At 47.9% G+C, this 24394-nt stretch overlaps 1 protein-coding gene across 1 annotated transcript in view; it reads right to left on the reverse strand.

Annotated features, from left to right (window-relative positions):
- The window catches only part of col27a1a (collagen, type XXVII, alpha 1a), a gene marked incomplete at its 3' end in the record, with an annotated part of 73522 nt that extends 49504 nt beyond the window's left edge, over positions 1 to 24018 (reverse strand). The window contains exons 1-7 of the mRNA XM_083670007.1: positions 23950 to 24018; positions 19393 to 19463; positions 13829 to 15165; positions 9451 to 9504; positions 3015 to 3068; positions 489 to 542; positions 231 to 284 (exon numbers count right to left, since the gene is read on the reverse strand). Of these exons, the coding sequence (XP_083526133.1) occupies positions 231 to 284; positions 489 to 542; positions 3015 to 3068; positions 9451 to 9504; positions 13829 to 15165; positions 19393 to 19463; positions 23950 to 24002 (1677 nt within the window). The 5' untranslated portion in view covers positions 24003 to 24018. The remainder of the gene's footprint in view (positions 1 to 230; positions 285 to 488; positions 543 to 3014; positions 3069 to 9450; positions 9505 to 13828; positions 15166 to 19392; positions 19464 to 23949) is intronic.
- Between the last annotated feature and the right edge of the window lie 376 nt (positions 24019 to 24394).

Below are 24394 nucleotides of genomic sequence, written 5' to 3' on the forward strand. Positions count from 1 at the left end.
TTTCAATGGCCATGTTTTGCCATATTCATCATCTCACTTACACTTTGCAGAGATCAGCTCACTTTGTCCTTGTGTCTGTTTAAGAACTATATCCTGTATGTGGTATCTATTTTTTTTTTTTTTGGGGGGGGGGGGGTTCATTTAGTGATTTCTGCGAGAAAGTTGAGAAGAGAAAGGGGCACTGAGGTAAGATGAGGAGGAGTTAAACAAAGTGTTTGTTTCTTTCTTACCTTTCGACCAACTTGGCCGGTCAGTCCAACTGGGCCAAGAATCCCTAGGTCTCCCTGGAATACAGGTAAACAAACATACACTACTATGACACCTCATCTCTATACACAACACAGACTCAGGCCTTCTCAAAAACACACACACACACACACACACACACACACACACACACACACACACACACAAACAGGGTGCTTTATGGAACAATGGAACACACAACATCATGAAGATGTAATACAAGTGGGAGAAGGGTGGGGTACCTTCTCTCCTTTAGGTGCTGTTCCAGGTGAGAGCCCAGGGTCTCCTTTCCTCCCCTGAGAGAAACAAACAGAGAGAACCACTCATTGACTCAGCAACACGTCTCATATACAGTATAACACACTCATTCCTCTACAGTACTTTCACACAAATACTTTCAGTGATGCTGTCCTGTTTTTTTTGTCTAACCACAAACACACTTGTGTCTGCATTTGAAGGCTAATCAATGAATCAAACGGCACCTATCAATACGATCATCATAAGACACAAGTGAAATCTGCAAGGAAGGAAAGGTGCCTCTCTGTGGACACAAGGGAGCCCTATGGCAGGAGCCTCTCTTGAAGGGGTCTCCCACCCTCCATTGAGTGGCTCAGGACAAATCTGCGGTGATATTTCTACTCAGCGTATGTGAGACCTGCGGCCTTCCTGCCAGACTCACCAGGCCTCATTGTTAGAGAGAGAACAACAATAATGGGCTTGTACACTTCAAAGCCGCGGGAAGGAAATTAAACTCAGCGTGCTGAATCCTTTTTCCCCCTGGAGTCCCTGTGGTTTACAACTTTACTTCATTTAGGCTCGATGAAAGAGCAGGATTGGGGAGTGCTCCTGGACAACAAACGCTTTGGAAATATTCTTTCAACACACCTGCCCTAACGAACCGCCCGGAGCCACTCTACCCCCACAGAAGGGCAGTGTTAGCATTAGCTGGGACAGGGTCTCAGATGGTGGCCTTGCCATTCCAAGGTTTTCCATTAACACTAGTTCATTAAGGTCTATCCACCCGCTGGCAACCTGAGTTTATTTGGTTCATTGTTGTGCAAGGTAAACTGACATCATTATTTGGTTTTCTTTACAAGGATAAATGCACAGCTCAGTGCCCAGACCACGATTTAAGATGTGAGGCTCTGGTTGTTATAGAGGGGGGTCGAGGCTGTGGCTGCTGGTCTCTGTGTTCGACACCTCTCAGAGAGACAAAACACTGCCTTACAAGCAGATTACTTCATGTTACTGCTACGTCTGGGAATTTGGATCACTTAGGGAAATGCCCTGAGGGTTTTTAAAGAGCTAGAAGGATTGTTTGGACCACGGCTAGAGCTGATGTTACTACAAGCAAAGTTCATCCTATTCACAATGAAACATGTCATGTTGAAATATAACTAAATAGTGCATTAAAATGCATCATAGGTGAATAAAGACATTGACGTCATTCGATAAATAACATCTTGGTTACGCATCACAAATGAATATGGATAAAACGGCAAAGAAATGACAAAAAAGTGGAGAAGAAGAAGAAGATTGTGATAGAGACAGAAAACAAAAGCGGCCGAGGAAGGAACAGAGAGTGAGACCAGACCGTATGTGAGAAAAGGAAAGAGAGAGAGAGAGAGAGAGAGAGAGAGAGAGAGAGGAAGAGAGGGGGGAAGCAATGGAAAATGATGGCAGAAAGACAGAGAGAAATGTAATCATGTTCTGCAGTGACCCGACGAAGGCAGCGCTCTGGCATGTGGAAAGCGCGGGGGTGCGTACTGGAGCGTGATTGCATGCAGCTGCACTGCCGTTTATGTAAGGCACTTTTATAACAATCCCTTAAATATAGGTAGTGCTCATTAAGGCCCGTCTGAGAGCGCTGCGGACATCACAATGCCTTTTTACACGCCCAGCACACAGATGCTATATATCGCCAGAGACTACGGTGTTTGCTGAGGTATACATTGAATGCAGACACTCGGGGAGGGTCGTAGAGAAGAGGCTTTGTCTCTGGAAGGGTCATCCTCTGCTCACACATTAAAGGGAGACAGTTTTATTTGGGGATCTAAGTTTCCATCTCCTGATCCTGATGTTTTCCCCTGGACGGCTGATAAATCACTTTTAGCTCCTCTCTCCTCTGGTGTTACGGTGGAAACCTCCACCTCTGAGAGGGATCTTCTAGTTTTACGCAAACACACACCCGCACACACACACACACACACACACACACACACACAGTGCTGGAGTGTGTCCAAAGTGATGGTGCATGTGTACGACTCATCTACACAGACAGCTGAAACAGAGTACATCTGCAAAACTCTCTTTTCCTCACTTCAAGACATAGTGCAGTATCTGACATTCACCTCTACACACATGCTTGAGTTATACTGTATGTCAGTTGACTTTAGTACGAGCTTTTAGCTGTTCAACACAGCCAGGTGTGAATGGAGTGAACCTCGATGCCCTGACACTGGACTCATAAACCCCCATTGAGTCGGAATAATCTTTATAGGTTACAGCAAATTAGAGATTCTGTGTTAAGAATGTACAACAACACACATCGTCATAGGATTGTTATTCATCAAAGGCATGACACCAACTCAACCTTCCCATTAAATGAACAGAGCAGGTACATAAACGACAAAATGGTTTAATGTGGAAAAACGTTCCAGCCGGCTGGTACCATAAAACCATGTGCTCATTTCATGTGATGAAGTGTGTGTGTGTGTGTGTGTGTGTGTGTGTGTGTGTGTGCGTGCGTGTGTGTGTGTGGAACATACCTTAAGTCCAGTAGGACCGGTTCGGCCAGGGTTGCCATGGGGACCGGGGGCACCCTGCGGAACAACCAGAGAGAAACCACAAATGGTGATCAAGATAATAATCAATCTTCATATTGAATTATGCTGAGCTGAGCTGAGTTGAGCTGAGCTGGGCCAGGGGCTACTGCTGCCATTCAGTCAAGGGGCGGAAGGGTTGTCTGGAGAGCTTCAGCCTTCATGCTGCTCTAAAACCCCCCTGTCCTATACATTTTGTGTGTGTGTGTGTGTGTGTGTGTGTGTGTGTGTGTGTGTGTGTGTGTCTGTGTGTGTGAGTGTGTGTGCGCGCTTGTGCGTGTGTTGGGATTTGGGATTTGGGATGGGGGTTGGTTGGGGGGGTGCGGGGGGGGATGTAGCTTATGGAAAATGGGGCTTCATGCTGGAGGTAGAATGGAGTTCTGGCATATGGATGTAGTTTCCTACCCCCCCCCCCCCACCCCCCATTGCCTCACACTCTGCAGTCTCCCTGAGGCATGGCAGCTTTTGCATGCACACATAGACACACACACGCAAAGATGCAAACACAAACGTTCTCATTGTTGTTGTGAATGTCTTAATGAGAAAAGCAGGTCAGTTCAATTTGAGTGTTGAAATACCATCAGTGGTTGACTTTTCACTCTTGTGTCTGTTGCTGGAAACAAAACCCTCTCAAAACAAACACACCTAGATCTACAGTAGCATATTAGTAATGTAACCCCTTTGCCCCTCCTCATGGGAAAAGTTAGCAGTGAGCCTTTGAAACCCAGACAGCTTGTAGAGTGGGCTCTGGTAATTGAGAATGGCCATCCACAGCACAGGTGGGTGATGACGAGGCTCTCTGCCACCCTCTGTGCTGTCGACATGGGCAGAAGTGTGTGTGACAGCAACCCCCTCTCCCTGGCTCTCTCCATATGGTTGCGGTTCGTCCTCTGAGGGGTCCCCCCAGCTGCGTCTGAGCTACTTTTTCCGACCAGATCCTGACCCCAGAGACATCCCCCACGTGGCATGACACCCTCAGCCCCCCATGCACCCCCACCCGGGGTCAGGGATCAAGCATGTCAGAGAGGGCGGAAAAAGAGTCATGACCGCTTCTGGAGTGGGGTCAGCAACTTCACTGGGGCAAAACGACTGAACGAACACGTTTGTGATTCAGAGTAGAATCCCAAACCCACTTTCCACACCAAAGTTGAGTCAAGTGATTCTTTGTTATCCTATGAAAGGAAATTCATTTGGTTTTGGGCTGGGTGGGTAACACTCTTTTTTATAAAAAAAAACAACAACACATTCAACAATGTCTAAAAACAGACATATACTGTTAGAGACATGACAACATACAGAGAGCACTCACTCAATCCAACATCTATTTTATAGCCCGTCTGTGATTCATCAAGGCGGGCCTTGGAGACAGTGAGCTCCTCTCAGGAGATCAATGAGGGTGTCTGTTACCTGAGATGACTCACTGTAATCACACTCGCACTCACATTTTCCATACATACACTGAATGTACATGTAGACAACAGAGCCCTCAGAGACTCCTGCGTGATGTAGCTTCACTCTGACAAACCCCTTCATCCTACATTACAGTGTTGGGGTGACATTACAAGAAGTAGCCTTGCCCTAAATAGCTTAAATAAACTACAATCTTGAATTACATGCCTCAAATTCACCGGTGGTTACCCTCAGGTTGGGCAGTAGTTGGCACCATTGGCACAGACGACAGACGCAGAGGTGGTGCTGTATGCATGCCATGCCCGTCGCCTCTCATCTCATTTGGCAGGTGTCTAATTAGGGAACGCCAGGGCGGGACACCCAGCTGGCTAGAGGCTTCTGGGATACGGAACTGAAAAGCCTCAACCTCTGAACTGGGAGCCAGGGCGCCAACAGTGGGAACCGTGGTAATGATGAAGCCCACTCTCTATGCTTCGTGACAGCTCTAAAATGGGACAAAGTTGTCCTAAAAATGTACAAATAGGTCAAACTGTGACAGTATATATAAAGTAGCATATAAATATCTATAATGCCCTCTCCTTCAGCTGTATACCAATATCACAACGTAAAAGAAAATAAATGTAAATAGTCATTTGGTGCTAAAAGCTGGACGTATCCCATGCTTCCTCCGAAAGTACATATTTCAGATGGTTACATTTAATGGGACATGCAGTAAAGACGGCCTGCATTTATACAACATGTCGTAAAGACAGTTTCAACATATATGGCTGACATAAAAGGCATGGCTCTATGAAGTGGTGCCAAATGAGTGCTGGACTCCTCAGCGTGTGAGGATCCGGGACTCCTTTTAATTACAGAGCCCTGTGTACTCAGACCAGAGGTGTAATTTACCCTCAGGAATAGATTTCACTGCATGGCTATCCAGTGCCATACTGTAGCATGCCACCATATCACAGACTGGCACGGGCAGACAGAGGCACTGAGGTCACACAGGCTGGTCCCTCGTACAATAAAAACTCCACAATGACAGGGAGAGTGTGAGGGAACCATTCCAGCTGCTCGCTTGAAACGTTTTTAAAGTTTTCAGCCACAAGTTTGTAGAGCTAAATACATGATGTGGTATCCTGACTATAAAAAAGGGAAATGTAAGTAATCCAGTTTAATATACTGTATAGAGCTTTAAAATAACAACAATAATAGCTCAAATAATAATAACAATAACAGTTTTGCCTATTACCATAGAAACCATAGATATAGTATATACTTAACAACATGATATACAGTTAAATGGAATGAGTATAGTATTAAAAGTGCCTAAAAACACCAAAAAACACAAAATGTGCTCTGCCTGGCTTACTTTAACTGGCCTCATCAGGGTTCAGCACGAATCAATAAACACATTACAAGAATGTGGCTCTGATTTCACCAGTCCTGCCAACTGGATGCCCTTGTGCCATGCAACACGCTGGCCCTATGGGGGACTGCAAAAAGGCAGACTGGGAGCAGGAACTTTTTTGTTTTATATCCTGGAGAATATTACAGTTATGTTCCACAGGAGATTTCTCCATACTGTACAGAGTTTATGCTGGGATTATAGAGACCCTTAAAACTAGATGTACTGCCATGCTGTTACCCAAAAACACCCAAAACACTGACCTCAGCGGAATACAGAGAAAATACTGGGCACGTCAACTCAGGACCCTCTCCAGTCTCTGCATTACTGCATTCTGACCACACCGTCCCAAGCCAATAGTCTAGGTATATTGCTTGAGCTGTTAAATGTCTTCATCTGATTTGAATTAGCTGTGTCTCCATTGGGTTGAGTTAGGTGGTGTTGGTGAGTGATGAGTGGCTAGAGAGGGAGAATGAATGATGGACAGCGTCTGTCTCTGACAAAGTACATAAGACTATTGATCCAGGCTCCAGACAGAGAGGGGAGGTCAGTCTGTCTGCCTGGAGGTGATACAGCCACAGCCACAAACCTGTCAAAGCCACAAGTCTGTCCCTCTGACCTCCACTCTGACCTAAACCCTCTCAGTCCTAGACAGTGTCCTGGCTATCGTCTGCAGACACTTAAGACTCTCACTTTCACCTCTGGCTGCTTCCTCCCAGATCCCACCCCCTCACACACACCTCATCAACCACCTTAACACACTGACCAGACAGACAGACTGACCAGACAGACAGACTGACCAGACCAGACCACTTCCACCAGTCTGGACACATCACTGCGCCACTGTGTCATCACCGCCACATTGTGTTGACAACGGTGGTCAAAGCAAGGTTATCTCACACTCATGTGTGTGAGGTCAGAGGTCACGCCAGGTTCATGGATGGGGCTCTGGGGTTCAATGGTGTCTGTCTTCTGTCTCCAGGGCCTCGGCCCTGCTCAGTAATGCAGACCACAGGCTAAGCCATCAGCCCCTCCTACTTGCTAAACAAAACACGTGGGGGTTTTTAATGTGGAACAAAGATGACACTTTGTCGTATCCTACTATGGTATTTCACAGTGTTGCTGACTAACTCAACAAGTTAACAGCACACAGTTGCTGCCTCTCATGCTCATTCCCAGTCAGCCAGGAATGCTGAACCTGCAGCCTAAAATTGGATTGTCAGTTGATCATTTCAGTGCTCAACGAGAGCATCTCTCTCAAATAGAAACCATTCCTCCTCCATCTGGCCTGGGGGTTGAGTGTGCTCTACTCTACGCACTGCGGCGGTGCACGTGGCAGCGATGACCAGGAGCTAAGAGAGGCATCTGTTTACACTAGGGAGAGTTATAGAGTTGCCCCTCAAAGAAATCTATCATTGATACAGACAGCTGAGCTCCTATTTAAAAAATAAATCCTGGATAGTCACAACAACTGTGAAGTTTGGGGGGGGGGGGGGGGGGGGGGGGGCGGTGTTGAGCCTGGCCTACAGCGACTCGCTCACGATGTGGCAAGATGCTGCAGCTCCGTGTCTCTATGACTGTATGTGTTCTGCAGTCAGCGAACAGAGCTGTTGGGTGTCATAGCCATGGGGAGAGACAGCGACAGTCTCTGGGGTTTGTGTTTTGTCTGAGGCATAGCGTCAGTGCCTGCAGGGGGGAGCGGTCAGACAGCGTGTTTGTGGGCGACCCTGCAAATCCCTCAGCGCCCCGCCCTCCTCCTCCTCCTCCTCCTCCTCCTCCTCCTCCTCCTCACCACCGTCTTTTCAACTTTTTATGGTGGGCGTTTTTTGTCATTGTTGTTGGGTTTTGCATCCACTCCCAATGACAACGTTGCAGTTCGTTTGGTGTGGCTGATGGGGCCCTGAGACAAAGGCCTTCTCTGTGGTGCTGGCTGGTGTAAATCAGCGTGAGGCGGTAGGGTGGTGAATGTGTTGGGCTGTCTGAGAGGGGTGAGAGGCCCTGTGTTTATAGCAGCTCCCCCTTGTCTCTCCGCCACACTTCAGACGGCACCCGTGGCCTCTGGCTCAGAGCGCTGCACCCTCCGTCTGAGAGGTATTACAGGTGGCAGTTTGGCCACATGTGTGGAATGTACCTGAGGGGAGCTGACATGATTCCCGCTCCGCTGCTAGAGACCGGGTGAGAGGGCTGCTGGGGTTTAAATACGTTTAATTAGACGCAGACAAAGACGTCTTTATGACATGGAGGGGATTGATTTCCCTCGGCCTTAGCTCAGTTTTTTAGTCTCTCTCTTGCGCACATGCCTACACGTGCACGCACATGCATTACATACAGACACACACACACACACACACACACACACACACACACACACAAACACACACACACACACACACACACACACATACACACGCACACAAACACACACACACACTCACTCACACGCTACTGAGCCATGTGTGATGTCTGTGGTAAATGAGGTTTGTGTTAAACAGTAAAACAGTCTGTAATTATATCATAAATGGTCTCGTATCCTCATTAGTGGCCCCTATCCAGACAGCTCGCTTGCTGCTTTTCAGTTGAACTTTAACATTGAAAGACTGCGGCCCAGCAAAATCCACTCTCTTGTTTTAGGCAGACCAGCAGTGCTACATCACAGCAGCCGTCTTCTGTCTGTCTGAAACCAGCGATAGGGGAGGGGAAGAGTACACTGTTGGTGCCTGGTCATGGTCTCAATCAGTAACATCCTAACTGTAAGCTGCTTCAATGAGCATTCCACCATTGTATGTACCTGCTATTGCTATCAAAGAGTGAGAGGCACTGTACTGCTATCACAAAGCCCTCCCTCTCTCTCTCTCTCTCTCTCTCAGACTGGGACTCCTATGAAGTCGTGCTAACCTCCAGTCATGAGAACAGAGCCCAGTGAAACCGTACGCTCTCCCAGTGTTTACAGAGGTTTTATTAGGCATCCTGTCACACAGGCAGCCTTTTGAAAGGTCTCTTTATGTGAGTTTTCCTGTTTATGCCTGAGGGTTCGAGGTCAACGTTCTCAGCCTCACTCTGAATAGGGTCAATCTGACTGCATACGAAAACTTTGGGTGTGCAGAGAAGAGAGGTGGGGGGGGGGGGGGGGGGTGGCTAGTATTTTAGCTAGGCTATTATTGTAATTACAGATAATGGTCTGTGACTGTGTCTGCTAGGCTGGGGCTCACAAACAGAGACACTCTTCTCCTCTCTTGTCTAGCAGAAGTGTGTGTTTGTTTGTGTCTCAGACTTCAGCCTGTACCTCCCTGTACCTCAGCAGCGGCAACATCAGCAGCGGCAGCGACTGTCTCCGGCAATTTTAATTTTGAGTTAACAGGGTTCAACACAGACACACAGTGAGGTCAGAGTAATCCACAGATCCTATCCTGAGGGTTTCATCACAACTTCACCCATAGAAGTTGCATGTTGGTATTTACTGGGCCTAAGGGTGGAGGAGGGATAGCTGAGGAAAGAGGTGTTTGACCTGAGCTAACTGAGATGGAGGGAATGACAAGAAAGCAAACAAACAACATTCAGGGAGATGGAACCCAGACTCACCCGAGGACCCTTCTTCCCTGGCTGGCCTGACTTCCCTGGAGGTCCTGGAGGGCCCTGGAGAGAGAGAGAGAGAGAGAGAGAGAGAGAGAGAGAGAGAGAGAGAGAGAGAGAGAGAGAGAGAGAGAGATCAATTAGGAACCCATAAAAAAAACACTTATTGTGATGGGTGAGTATGAGACTTCATTCATTGTGCACATTAGAGTTATACTGTAGCTCCCATTCGGTCTACATTGAATGGTGACTCAGGAGAGATAGAAGAAGCACACATTTGATAAGAAACCTCCCACTTCCATACACTAACACAAATTAAACACTACTTCCATTGTGCCCAATAGAATTAAATCTCTCCTCCATCAGGATTGAATGGCGGGTGAAAAAAGCGACACCTTTGTCCTGTGATGTAATTACATCCCCCAAAACTGGTGCAGGTGATGAGAGGTCAGCCTATCAATCACAGGGTCATGTGCCCAGGGGACAGGAAACACTAGAAAGACCAGAACAAACAGGTCATTTCCTGTCTCACTCCCCAACCGTGTTTGGTTTATCAACCCAGGCCTGTGGTCATTCATTTTCTTTTCATCATAAAAGAAGAAAAACAGAAGTGAAAAATAACACAGAGCCTGACCACAATGCTGAGTACTCGGCACAAAAACAGCCCCAAGCTCTGGACCCTGCTTGCAAATGGGAAACATGGGGGTTTTAAGAAGCAGCTTCTGAACAAGCTCTTTGAGACACTGAGAACTGAGAGCTTGTTACTGGGCTTGTTACTGGCATTGTTACTGGTTTGTCTTATGGAGCTGTCCTTTACATTATACAGCCCTGCTACTGACCTTCACATCGCCCTCCCAGATTTACTGTAAGTCAATCTATCTCACAGTCAGATCTGATGATGTACTGTAGACAAATCACTCTGTCTGTTCCACCGTGTCTGGGGCAGAGAGAGGGGAGAGTCCTCATGGTGGACACCCCCATTTAAAAGGACATCAGACTTCAGAGTGCCCCTGTGAGAGACTCTCTCTGAAGAGGGCCATTGTATAGAAGCACTCAGGAGTCAAAGGAGTCTTGACTCGACCTACTTTCGGCACAGCCTGTGTTAGATCTCTTACTGACAGTGTGTAAAAAGCCCTCAGCTCTCACACAGAGAAGTGGCGGTAGATGGTTCTGGGAGTGCTCCAACAGTGCTCCCAATCACTGCTCTATTGTGTGGCTGAATGGGGGAAATTGACCGCTTAAAAAGCAGCAGCAAATGCCATGGGTGACAGGCTATTGTGGAGACCTGAATGAATGGAATGGCTTTTCCTCTCACACGTGTGTGTGTGTGTGTGTGTGTGTGTGTGTGTGTGTGTGTGTGTGTGTGTGTGTGTGGGTGTGTGCGTGTGCGTGTGCGTGATTGTTTTTCTGTGGGTGTATGTATAAGTGTGCGTGGGTGAGCTTGTTTATACTGAACCTCTCTGCATGCTGAAGTGGTGACAGGCTCCCAGTGAGAGCTCTCTGTGGGCCCCCCAGTGTGCTACGTGGCATACAGCCCCCCTCCTCACGCATGCAGAAAGAAAGGTTCCCATTGAGGAGTGCACACATCGCTTGGAGAGTGCAGGGTGTCGGGGGAGAGGGGGAAGATAGTCACAGGGGCAGAGGAGGCGTTTATATAAGAGTAGGAGAGGAGAGAGCGACAGAGAGAGAGAGAGAGAGTGAGAGAGAGAGAGAGAGAGAGAGAGAGAGGCAGAGTGAGAGAGGCAGAGAGAGAGAGAGACACACACAGGGAGGGAGAGAGAGAGACAAAGAGAGAGAGAGACAAAGAGAGCGAGAGAGAGAGAGAGGTACACAGGGAGAGAGAGAGAGAGAGAGAGGGAAACATAGTGAGAGATAGAGAGAGAGAGAGAGAGAGAGAGAGAGAGAGAGAGAGAGAGAGAGAGAGAGAGAGAGAGAGAGAGAGAGAGGGAGAGGCGGAGAGGGCCATCCTGTGGCTCTGTTTTGTACAGGCACATCCAGATTTATCCATTTGTAATAACCTCTCCCTCAGAACCACGACCTCTCTCTCAGAACCACGACCTCTCCCTCAGAAACAAGCACAGAGTCGTGCCACGTCTTTAACTGAGCAGTATGATCAGGGGAACTGTATCACTGTGTTGTGATCTTTAAACACACTACTGAAACTCAGACAAGCAGAGCTTTCATGAAAAAAAACACCCACCTCTCACATGTACTCATAATAAATGAGTAGAGGCTTGTGTGCTCTGGCTCCAAGACCGTGGTTTAGTCAGAACATACACACACCCTAGACACAGGATCAATGTGGCATCAGAACATACACACACCCTAGATACAGGATCAATGTGCCATCCGAAATGTCAGCACACAAGTCCCTATCAATCAACACTGCTTCTTCGGTCCTGGGCATACGTACTGCAATCTACATCAACTTATTCTCTTTAAATGTTACTGTATCTTGTCAACCCTAAAGGAATGAGACAATACTATCATTGAGGTGCTACAGTTTCTCTCAATCTCTACCAGAGCTTTGTAAGTACAGGTACCTCCTCATCTCCGCTCCTCTGTAAGTATTGTTATCTCCCCTCAATGCTTTTCTACAGTGTTTGTATCCACTCCAGGGGAGGCTGGTGGAGGTAGGAATCAGAGGTGTGTTCGATACCATTCCGTTCTGAATCTCCTCTTTCCTACAATAGTGTCAGTGGGTTGGTCCTTTGGGAGATTACAGTCCTAGTGTGGTGAGCGTCAGTAATTAGGCCTCCAGTAATGACAGACAGGTCAGTCAGCTCACTAAATCAGCGCACAAGTCAATTAACCAGCCCTATAGAGAGCACTCTGCAATTTGCCCCTCAAATTACAGAGCCACTTCAAAGTCAAAGTGCAGCATGATATATGTATCATACACACGGTCACATCAAAACTGCTGGGTTTGAAAGAAAGAGCCCACACAGCAAGTCATGGGAGCTACGGTGCAAAGAACTGGTGAAGGCGAGAGGGATTCAGCTAGCTGGCCCATTTTTCCCCTGAATGAAAAAAATAGGTAATTTCCCCCGACACTATCTTGTTTGATGTTTATGAATGATTTCCTCTGTTTAAGAGGACTGAAAAAGCTGATTGCTCACTAAAGGAGAGAGTCTCTTGAAGATGACCCTCCTCAGGTATCTGCCATTGGACTGGGATTCCAGAAGTGTGATCCATGGTAACATTGAACAGGAGCCTGCGTTCTGCCAGTGGAAAAGCCTGTCTACCTTCAGTGGGAGGCTGAATGGTGAAGTGTTTACTGCCTGCCCCGACCTTTGACCCGGCTTTGAAAGTGGGCCGCGCGACCCCCACCCGCCCTCTGTGACAGAGGAATCTGGTGCAGAGACGGCAAGGCGTCAGCACCGATACATTGGACCTAGGGTGGGGTGGGCTAGGTTTGGGGGAGGGGGAGAGAAAGGGGAGGATTTCTAACCTGCATGTGGAAAAGGAGGAAGTTGCACATTAGCCTGCAGTGCCACTATGACTTTAGCCCCACTGCCTCACAGCTAAACCCTCAGCTTTCACAGAGCCTACACTTGTCACGTTTGCTTAAGGAACTTTGATCATGTTATGGTTTGAAGTGCAGGACAGCAAGACAAAGAGACAATGAGACACAGGAGTGAGGGGAAAATCCAATAAAGCAACTTACATCCCTGTCTTTCTCTTTCTCTTTCTCTCTGTCCATCTCTTCCCCTCTCTCTCTCTCTCTGCCCTTCTCTATCCCCTCTCCCTCTCTTCCTTTCTCTCCTCTCTCTACTCCCCGTACACATCCCTACACAATCCCTACACATTGAGGGGTCCCTGATCATAGCCCAGCCATCCTCCCCCTCTCCCTGGGTTAAGGGACCACACAGTGTGGACGCTGTGTTGCCCGTGGGGGTCTCCTCTGGCCGGGGCTGCCGAGGCTTTGATGAGGTATTGCTTCCCCCATCCCCTGAGCTGCTCTGTCACTGAGCCCTGATTGTTCCCAGTGAGGGGGGCTGGGGATGTAAAGACCTGTAATCAGACAGGATTAGAGTCTGACAGTCTGGGAGTCAGAGACACAGAGAGAGAGAGAGAGAGAGAGAGAGAGAGAGAGAGAGAGGGAGAGAAAGAGAGAGGGGGGGGGGTTTCACATATGGAACATGCTCCACTTTCACCGCTCGACTTAGTTTAAGAGCTCAACCTGCCACACACGACCGCATTGAGTACACCATGTGCTCTCATACTCATACACAAGAACACAACCACATACACACACACACACACACACACACACACACACACACACAAACAGCACCAAAGCCAATAAAGTCAGTGAAAGTGAACGGGTACTGTATGTTGACGTCATATTACTCAGACACAGTGGAGATTGAGGAGAAGCTCTTACCGGAAAGCCTGGTTCACCCTTCAGCCCCGGAGGTCCTGCCAGCAGTGAGAACTGAGTGGGTTCCACATCCCACGTTTGGAAGCCGTCAGTGGCAGGCAGGGTGGCTGGGGCATTGGTGGGTTTGGTGTAGCGGGAAGTAACGGGTGGGTTGGTAGCTTTGGACAGTTTTGGATTGACAGGTGGTTTGGTGGCTTTGGAGCTGGTGGCTTTGGAGGTGGGCAATTTAGGCTGTGGGGGCTTTTTAGCTACAGTGGGGTGTGGTTTCTTTGGACCGGGACTGACTGCCCCCTGGTCCCTCATGGTGATCTTGGCCTTGGCTGGGGCAGTAGGCGTTTTCTTGGCACCCAGGCCCACTGTGGTCTTCTTAGGGCTGCCACGAGGGGTGGGCTTTGGGGGGGTTGTCTTGGGGGATTTGAGGGTGGGGGTTTTGGAGGGGGGGACTCCAGTCCTGAGCGGTGCCGTGACGGTCTCGGTCCGGGCCTTGGGCGGGAAGGCTAGTCCAGGCCGGGCCGTGACAGGCGCCATGGTACCGGGCAGGGGAGGAGGAGTGGTCCTAGGAGTGGGCTTTAAAGGGAGAGCAGGAGCCATGTACCTCACGGCGGAGGCAGCCGCAGCGGCGCTCCGACCCGGGCTCAGGCCCAGAGGCTTCCTGCCCAGCTCGGTGGGCGCCAGCGTGGGGGCCGGGGTGGCCGTGATGTTGGGGTCTCGGGGTAAGAGGGGCAGGAGGGGCGCTAGGTTGGGCCTGTAGGTGTCGGCTTCCCTGCACTGTTTCTTAATGTACCTGCAGTAGTTGTGAGATGCCTGTGCAGAGGGGATAAGGTCAAACTGGCAGATGGCGCCCTCAAACTGCACGGAAGCCTGGCTCACCTTCCCCAGCAGGAAGGAGCCCTGAGGGTCCAGGCCCTCCTCTCTGTCTGAACCCAAGTCTGCATGAATGCTCTGCTTCCCGCAGGAAGTGTAGAGAGTCACCCTCTGGCCACTGATGTCCAAGGCCAGGTGGTGCCACTGGCCATCGTGGAGGTCGTAGTGGAGTGCCACGGAGCTCTTGGGCCCAGTGTGGAGCACCAGTTGCCCCGGGGTGAGCTGCAGGCCCAACAGGAGCTTCCTGCGACCGGAAAGCACGGTGAAGAGGAAGGCGTTGTTGACGCGGTGGGAGCGCAGGCTCAGGAGCAGCGCCAGGTTGGGCCAGTAGGGCGGCGATATGACGGAGCGCACTGGGGCCTCCACACGCGCCCGCTGGGTGAGGATGACCCCCGATCGGAACGGAATAACCCCTGGAGGGACTGAGCGCGACGGCTTCTCTCCCGTGAGCCCCAGCCTCTGGAGGATGTCCACATCTGCAGGAGAGCAGGACTGGGGTTAGAACAGAGTGGCTAGACACCACACACACACACACACACACACACACACACACACACACACAAACACACACACACACACACACACACACACACAAACACACACACACACACACACAAACACACAAACACACACAAACATACTAACAAAGAATCCTAAGAACAAAGAATACTTGGGAGTGAAAGTCATCTACATCTGTGTTCACAAAGAGTGACTAAATTTAGAGTAGAACTCTAAACGCTTTTGATTGTTTGCACCTGAGGTATATGAGATGTTGCCTTGAATGCAACAAACAAACATGATTAATCCAGACAATGCAAGCTCTGAGAGTTAGAACAGCTTAAGCACGATGTCTGGAGGAAGAGAGAGGAGTGAGAAGGAACACAGAGCTGAAGCAGAAGATACTGTATCAGTTGACAGTGGGAGAAGGAAAGGCCAGGAGGAGGTCAATGGTGGAACTGATCACAACTGAGGAGGACAGCAATGATGAGACTCATATTGGGAGGATCACAGCTGGAGAGAACAGCCATTCTGCTGGCCTACTGTGCATATCCAGGCTGGACAGTCACTATAGATACAGTACAATAATGTCTATGGAAATCCCATGTGTCGAGCGTGAGTGGAACACATGGAGAGGGAGAATCTCAGTCCATCTCTATGTCTGTGTATGAGATAATACAGAGAAACATGGCCAGCAGATTCACAAAAAACCCTCACAAGGCTAATCCTGGCCTACACACATACATTACACACTCACCAGATGTCTGCTGAGGAGTGTATGATGACAAATTAAACTGAAGTTATGGCAGAAGACCCAGACTGTCTTAAACGCAGTGAAAACTCAGCAATCTCTTGAAGAGCGTTAATAGGACTCATTTTCTCTAGATTTGGAAAATGGTACTTCCTGGAGAAAGGAGGGGAAGGCATTTTCACCGTCTGCAGGGGGGCTGTTGGAGTGACCACATTCCTTTCAGCTGATTTTCAGCTGATTTTCCTACACAGCACATTCACATCCAAAGCAATTAAGAACTCCCTAAATTCACAGAGAGGAAAACGTTCAATTATGCCACTCATTGATACTGGAGCCCCTGAGCGGAGGCAGGGGGAATTCTCCCTGATGGATAATTGAATGTGTTTTTTAAATAAACCCGGGCACCCAGGGCTGTCATGGCCTGAAAGGTAGCTGCCGATCAGAGCGGGGAGAGACTAAACAAAAGCACGCTAGGAATCATCTCCTCGGCCTGCCGCATGTTTCCACACATGGCCTGCTCCATGCATCAGTGTCACCCAACATCAACCATCGCATCACGGCAATGGGCCGTGATCCTTCCTCCTTCATCCCCAGCAGAACAGTAGCTGTGAGGGGCCCTACGCAGGGAGCAAGGGAGGAGGGAGCGAGGGAGAAGAGGCCTCATGCCCGTGCAGAAATTACTCTCCGCCCCCCTCTCCTCCACTTTCCTCTGAGGCCCAGAGCTGTGGAGGTGTTGAGCGGATCAGTCAAAGGAGAGCCCCCTCTCTCCCAGGGGCCAGATCTAGAACACACTCTGCCCAGAACACATGAGTCTTTGTGCAGAGTGCATACATCCCAGAGAGAGAGGCAGGACAGTGACTACTACAGTAGGCCTATGGGAGAGAGACCACCAGCGCTCTAACAACTAGTCTATGTCCACTTTCCTGCTAGAGCAGGCTGGCTTTACTCACTGGCTAGAAGTTCTAGCTCTGAGATAAGTGTTGACAAAGCATCTAAATCATGGGTCTACTACTCTTCTGTCCTGATGGTTTATGCCTTCTGTCCTTCTTAATAACCAAGCCATTATTATTTCAAGCTGAGAAACAGTTTGCGTGAGCAGTGAACCCTTCAGCCAATGAGTAACATAAAGTTCAGAGAAGAATGAATGAAGTAAACAATCTGTGTCGGGAGGTGGAGGGCCTGAGTCATGCACCTCTGATTTAGTAACATTCACCACACCAGGTTGTGTTAACGTTGCCGTGCTCACAGTGACTGGTCCATAGCCCTTAGTCATGTGGGGCGGAGCAGGCTAGGCCATGTAGGTGGCAGTTCATGCTGTTTTGTATTATCCAGTAGGAGTCCCAGGGTTTATTTGTGTGAGGGGGGCTCACTGCCAGAGCAGCCTGTACCAGGTTCAGCTACTGAGGCTAAGATGGCTAATCCCTTCCCAGTGACTGCCATGCATCCAGCACTGTCACAGGCCAACATTCCCACCCCGCCCAGGGAAGTGATTCAGTTAGGAGGCTAACTAACGTGCATCCTTACATGTGGAAAGAATAAGTTGGGGTCAAAGGTAAACAAGGTTAGTGATTTAAGGGGTCAAACCAGATCAATTAGTAAGCACCAGAAGAGCGTTGCCACTCTGAGCAGTGAGTGGAAAGCACAACTCTTGAACTCAACAGCATCTTCTCATTGCTGTGTGATCCCTGTCCATCTCTGGAGTGACATTCCCTCGAAGTTATAGTATATCACCAGACTGACCACAGGGGAGCACTGTGCATCTCGCTGCCTGGAAGCAGACCACTGTTTCCAGCGATCAGACAGCCTCTGGGCAGCCCCAGAGCTGAACCCCCAGGAGGGGACTGGACCATCAGTGATTACTCTGTGATCTCAGACATTGGCTCCGGTCCAATACTGCCGGAGTGCTCTCTACTGGGAACATGTTTAGTGCTGCTTGTAATATGGAGCTGAGAGAACCGCGGGAATTAAAGCTCGGAGTGAGCACATTCTTTTTTATATGACATTTGAATGGGCTTGAGACATTTGGGCTAATGGGACCTGTGAGGCCGATAGAGGGGGGGAGAGGGGGGTGGAAAAGGGGGAGGAAGAGGAGAGGAAGAAGAGGGAGAGAGAAAGAAAGAAAGAAAGAGAGGGTACTACAGTACAGTACTGCAGCACATAAGCACAGCTGTAGAGGGAGAGTGAGAGAGGGATGGGACCCAGTGGAGCTCCACAGAGTTGGCTCACAGTGGTTGTAGCCAGGAGAGAGCATCAGGTTCAAGCAGCTTAGAATAGAGAAAAAGACACACACTTCATGCACAATGTTGTTTTCCTGCTATTCTTTATGATTTCATGTCTATAAGCATCTCTGCTCTGCTTAAAATAACAACACTGTGCTGATTCAGCGAAACACATGCTTGTCCACTTTCTTTCATCATCCGTCTACTTTTATCTACACGGAATCATGAAAGTGCTTCCAAACACAGCGCTCTTAAAATAACTGGCTAACAGCATTGGCACAGAGTTCTGTGTACAGAGGTCAACAATGTAATCCTGTACTATGCTTTTCAAATAGTGCCTTAAATTGAACATTCATTGAGTGTGAGTTGAGAACAAATACTGTATTGATGGCACGGGATGACGCACAGCTGAAGAGGTTGGAGCCAACAAATTCAGTCATGTACTTCTTATTCAGTCCTCTCTTTATGGTCTGAATGTAATGTATAAAGCTGTAAGACTTTCCCTTCGCCCTCAACGTTTGGGTTTTATAAAAAAAAGATTCTCCTTTGAAAACCAAAACCCTAAACATGTTCTGTGCCTGGGGGCTTTGTGGTGTATTCTCCTCCCGGTGTGTGGTCTGTCCAACAGTTATAGGCATTAGGAGTTGGCAGGAGGGGAGACGGTATATTAAGTTTATCTATTCAGTACCTATGGTATGGTTGACTCTGCTTGGACTGTACTGTGCTGACTGTGTGTTTGGTTTGAGACATAGAGTTTGTATTTAGTGCCTGGCCGGTGTTCACAGTCCCTCTCTGCCAAGACCCAGGCTCTCCAACCCTAATTCAATTCCCTCATAATGGATGAGGTCACAGACTAGCAATTATTCCAACACTGTGAAAGATCTGCACTGTGTATTTCAACCACAGTTAGTTAGCAATTCTGTGTCAATTGTGGTCATTAGAAATTGTGTCTTTGGCAAGGGCCACAAACCTCAGAAGATCTATCTTGTCTTAATGAAGTGTTTGTTTGGCTTTTGTTTTTTGTCTGGAACGTCTGATCATGTGACACATTATATTATATCGCCATGGAAACCGCCAAATCCCATACAGTGTGTTTACATGCTTGTGCTATGACAAACAGGCAAAACTTGACTCTTTCCAATCCATCAGACTGCTTTTCCGCTTGTAAATATGCATGGTGAAACGGGGTGGAGAGGAGAGGCTGAAAATGAATGCCAGAGTGAGTGATATCTTACCTTCAGAGAGTACTTGTGCAAGTCCCAGGTAACAGGTACAATATAAAATGGTACAGAGCAATAGGGCTCTCCTGTGGGAAGAGAGGAGAGGCTGGTTAGAAACACAATCACAACAATTACAGCCACACTAGCTCACTGCTACCTTCCAAGTCTCAACCACATCTAAGGCCTGAGAGACATGTTAAGGTAAACACTCATAGTAACTACAGTATAAGTCATTGGAGTATACAAAGGGGATTGAAGTTTACAACTGTATCAGCATGACAAGAGAGAGGTGAGGCCTATGTTTTATGAGACGCCTCTACAGTACATTTGTCCAGATTTCTGAATGGTTGTGTGGAAAGTTGTCATTAAGCACTACTGCGTTGGCATTTAACCGCTGCTATTCAACACAACGACAAACAACTCAAAACACTAAAACAGATTGCAGCCTGCTTAGTCACTCAGTCACCATGTCAATTGAAATGATCTACTCGACTCTGCTGAAACACTAGAGTGTAAAATAAAGCCCCCCTCTGAAAGCCACAGCAGTAGCAGCCTCCAGTGAAGCGGGTCAGTCGTCCATCACCCTGTGCCCCCCCCCCCACCCCCCATCCCCCTCACCACCCTGCAGGACACAGCCAGGTGTGCAGGAGGGCTGAGGAGAGCTGATTGATAGGAACGGTTGTAACTCAGTGGGTGACCAGGGGGTCAGGTGACAGGCGGAGCTGCCAGTGTTTACCACTGGAGGTCATTCACAGACTCACACACCCACAGCCATTACAGGAGGAAATGTCTCCAACAGCTGTGAGTGGAGGTTAGCAGGCAGACAGGCAGCGCCACAACACCCCCCACCCCAACCCCCAACCTCCACCTCCACCACGACCGCCCCCGTCCCCCCCCCGACTCCCAGAGGTGCCCTACACCTGGATGATTAAAAGCAGGAAGTGTGCATATGCATGGCGTCTGGCAACGGCGCAGTCTGACCACAGCCATCCGCATTGCGAACCGGAGAGCGCTTGGAAACCACTGTCTGGTCTCACGGTCAGTCACACAGCAGAGCGCAATCATCACCAACCCAACACCACTTACAGCTGTTTGTGGTTGCTGAGAAGTCTGTGAGTGTGTGGTCAATGTGAGTGTGTGTGTGTGTGTGTATGTGTGTGTGTGTGTGTGTGTGTGTGTGTGTGTGTGTGTGTGTGTGTGTGTGTGTGTGTGTGTGTGTGTGTGTGTGTGCGTGCGTGCGTGCGTGTGTTATTGTTTCAGCAATTACTAGTAAGAGAGAGAGAGAGAGAGAGAGAGAGAGAGAGAGAGAGAGAGAGAGAGAGAAAGAACTTGGACTTGTCTGTATGTGCCTCTGAGTGTGTCTGTATGCGTCCCTCGCCCCAGACAGCTGGTTGTGGTCTCAGATGGTCTCTTATCAGCTGGGCTGAGATCCGCCTGGAAGTGAGTCATAAATGCTAAGAATTTCGCTGCAACCTAATGAGTCTGTCAGTCTGATGGTCGATCTGTGTGAACTAGACTAAGTTGCCCTGGAAACATCACTGTTTACCAGAACATTTCATCGGCAAAAGTACAAAGGTTGTACTAAGTGGTTTTATTTAAAGGTGATTTTGATGCATGTGTGACAGGTCTGCAGTGAGGCTGTACAGGAGCCAGACAACTCAGCCTACAGGTTCAATATGGCTGACGTCTGCATATCAGTCACTCTGTTTGTTGCGGTTTCACACAGCAACACTGACGGTACTGCTGCTGAGGGATCTGCAGGCAAGCTGAGTTTGCAAAATACAGTGCCAACAGAGCAAGCACGCTCCTCATCCATTACTGGCCAGTACAACTTACACAACCCTCACATCTCACTTCATAGATTTGGTCCAATAGGACCAGCTCTCAGATGCCATTTAGTTATGTATGAAAGACTGGACATTTCCATGGGTGGAATCATGTTAACACTTGAAGTTTGAACATGAAGTTGTTCTTATAGCCGTGCTTTAAAGCTAAATGAGTTCGAGCTTGAGAGTAACTACTGTGTGTAATTATTGGACCACATTCACAGCAGTGAAGTTCAGTTTTCCATTTATAGGACATAATGTGCATTCGATTCCTCTCATCTATGGCCTTCAACCTTATTGGATTCTCTGACTCTCTCTCTCTCTCTCTCTCCTCTCTTTGTCTCTCTCTTTATTGTTTCTGAGGTCAACAAGTTCCTTCTCTCCCTATAACACATACACACAGCAGCCTGATGCTAAGGGCCGTCAGAGGGGAACCAGAGAAAGGCCACTTTCACCAGGTGTCATTAGGAGGCTGTATGGTTTCCCCTCACTTCCCCGGCTCAATCACTCTGTGAGAGGAATTCCCAAAAGGCAACCCCCCTTCCACACACACACACACACACACACACTCTCTCTCTCTCTCTCTCTCTCTCTCTCACACACACACACACACACACACACACACACACACACACACACACACACACTCTCTCTCTCTCTCTCACACACACACACACACACACACACACACACACACACACACACACACACACATGCAAGTACACATGTACACAGGCATACAGGCACACAGACACACACACACACACACACACACACACACACACAGAGCATACACACACTGAGCACACACCCTTCCAGTGCCCCCTCCTCACATACTCAGTGGAAAATTCCTATGGTTCAGCAGACACTGACAGACATTGATGAGGAGAACATAACTACCCTCTCCAACACTAGTGGCCTACACCTCTCCCCTCTCCCGCAATCTCTTTTTTTCTTTGTAGTCAATCCTTAACTGTTTTTATAATAATATTGAATATTGCCCAAATAACTTCAAAAGTTCACCCTTTTCCTCCCCTCTTTTCAGGGTGTTGTGGTGGTTTATAGGATATGCAGGAGGATTATAGGTTTGAATAATCCTAATAAATCACTCAATTTGGAGTGCCATTTCATCTTGATAATGACTAATTATCAATTTGAAAAAAAAATCATACAAATATGCTAATAGAGTAGCTCATGCTGTTTGTATCAAGCCACAGCAGGCTATACATAGTAAAACAAAATCAAAGAACAAACAATATGCCTACATTTCAGTTGTTGTTGTTGTTGTTGTTGTTGTTGTTGTTGTTGTTGTTGCTACCCACTAGAGTGACTGTGACTCTGATTATAAAAAAGTGTTGTTGTACTGCTATGGTGAATAAATGGAAAAATTTGACTAAAACCTGGCCAGGTCAGTGGTCTACTTCCTTGCTTTTCCTTCCCTCAATGATTGATTCATTGATTCATTCATTCATTCATTGTTGGAGCAATCTCAGGATATTTCACGGGAAATACTATATAATAATGGTGAATAGGCTGCTATAGCTAGGGCCTAATGGCCAATAAATGTAAATGTAAATAAAAATATAATTTGGTATTAATGAGAATAGGCTATTAGGTCTACTTTGTGACTGTAGGGAAATGTACAAACAAATAAACAAACAGAGAGAGAGGCTATTCGGCTACAGGATGACAGTCCGTGTTAGACAACGACGCATGGGTAGGTCTGCCGATATACAACAACAGTGGGACCAAACGTTGACAAATAACTTGACATAAACGTCCCCCTCCATAGCAGTTCCCACAACTCACCCCCCGACTCCAGCTGGTTTAAATATGGAGTGCGGGTCATTATCCGGCTCCATCGTTGTTACTTCATTCTGTCGTGTGATTTCTGACAACAGTTCAGCCTTGACCAAGTCACTTCCATGTCTCCAGCTCCTTTCACCGTTGACAGTGTTGCAAAAACTACCAAGAGGATGTCAACTTTGTAGTCCTATTTCTTGAATGTTAGTTGTCAATAATTCAAATGATTGTATGTCATAGGATAGACAATGTCATTAAATGTCATAGGATAGACTATACAACATACCGGTAGGCCTTTTCTCGAGAGCGAAAGTAGATTGTGTGGACTTTCGTGTCCAAAAGTTTATTCCAAGCGCGCGATGCGCAGAGAATTGCAGCGTTGGAGCGAGACCCGTGCATTCCAAAGAAAGCATATGGGAAATGTTGGCTTTTAGATTACTCTACATATAGCCTGATGAATGCAAATCGGTTTGAGAATAGTATGATCTCACTGTCGTCCTCAGCTGTCTTCAAGTAAAATGCTTGCCTACCTTTGTGTAACCAACCAAAACATCATATTCATAGAGATACAAAGTAGCCCATGTTGCAATAAATACAAAGTTGCGCTGAAACAAAATTCAGGAGATCACTGACCGGTTATACCAGAGTTGTACCACAAAAAGACACCAGTCTATTTAAATTGGCTGCTGGACCGTTGCCACTCCAGGACAGGTAGGTTATGTTTTCAGACATTTAGCCTAGAGAAACTGGACCTAAATATCCTACATAACTGTACATAATACAGGTCTATTATAATCCCATCACAATCCGCCGGGTCCATTTGATTTACATGTGTAGCAGCTGTTTTAGCCTACACATTGGGCAAACGACTCCATCACTGTCATTTCACGTTCTCTAGGCTACTCCCATCACAGCAAAGCATCCTGAGTAGGAGAATACTTACTTTGTGTCGAGATGAGAGGTTCTGCAATCTCTCCTTCGGATCCCTAAATTCATTTGTATTCATTTGTCCTGGCAGTCAAAAACCTGATCCGTTAATCACAGCGTGACTCCTTTGCAAGGGGACAGAAAGCACCAGTTGCCGTTTTACACATCTGAGAAGCTTGCAATAAAGGTCCAGAGGAAAGATCTCCTATTGATTTGCCTATCAAGCCCAACATAAATTCCTGTATTCAGCGGGATAGTTTGACAGGAAGTTTTCCCGGGTGATTTTCTTCCGATATTCCCCTGTGGTTCATTCATTTATGCCGATCCAGAGTAGGGGACGTTGCCTCAGGAAGACAGCTTCGTTCTTGCGGGGGTTACGGAGTCAGGAGCGCAGGACTCATCCTTTTCCTTTTTAAATAGCCTTTCTGTGGGGAACCGATGGTAAAGGCACCGCAGCGCAA

Source organism: Argentina silus (genome assembly GCF_951799395.1).
Source record: "Argentina silus genome assembly, chromosome: 5".
Taxonomy (NCBI): Eukaryota; Metazoa; Chordata; class Actinopteri; order Argentiniformes; family Argentinidae; genus Argentina; species Argentina silus.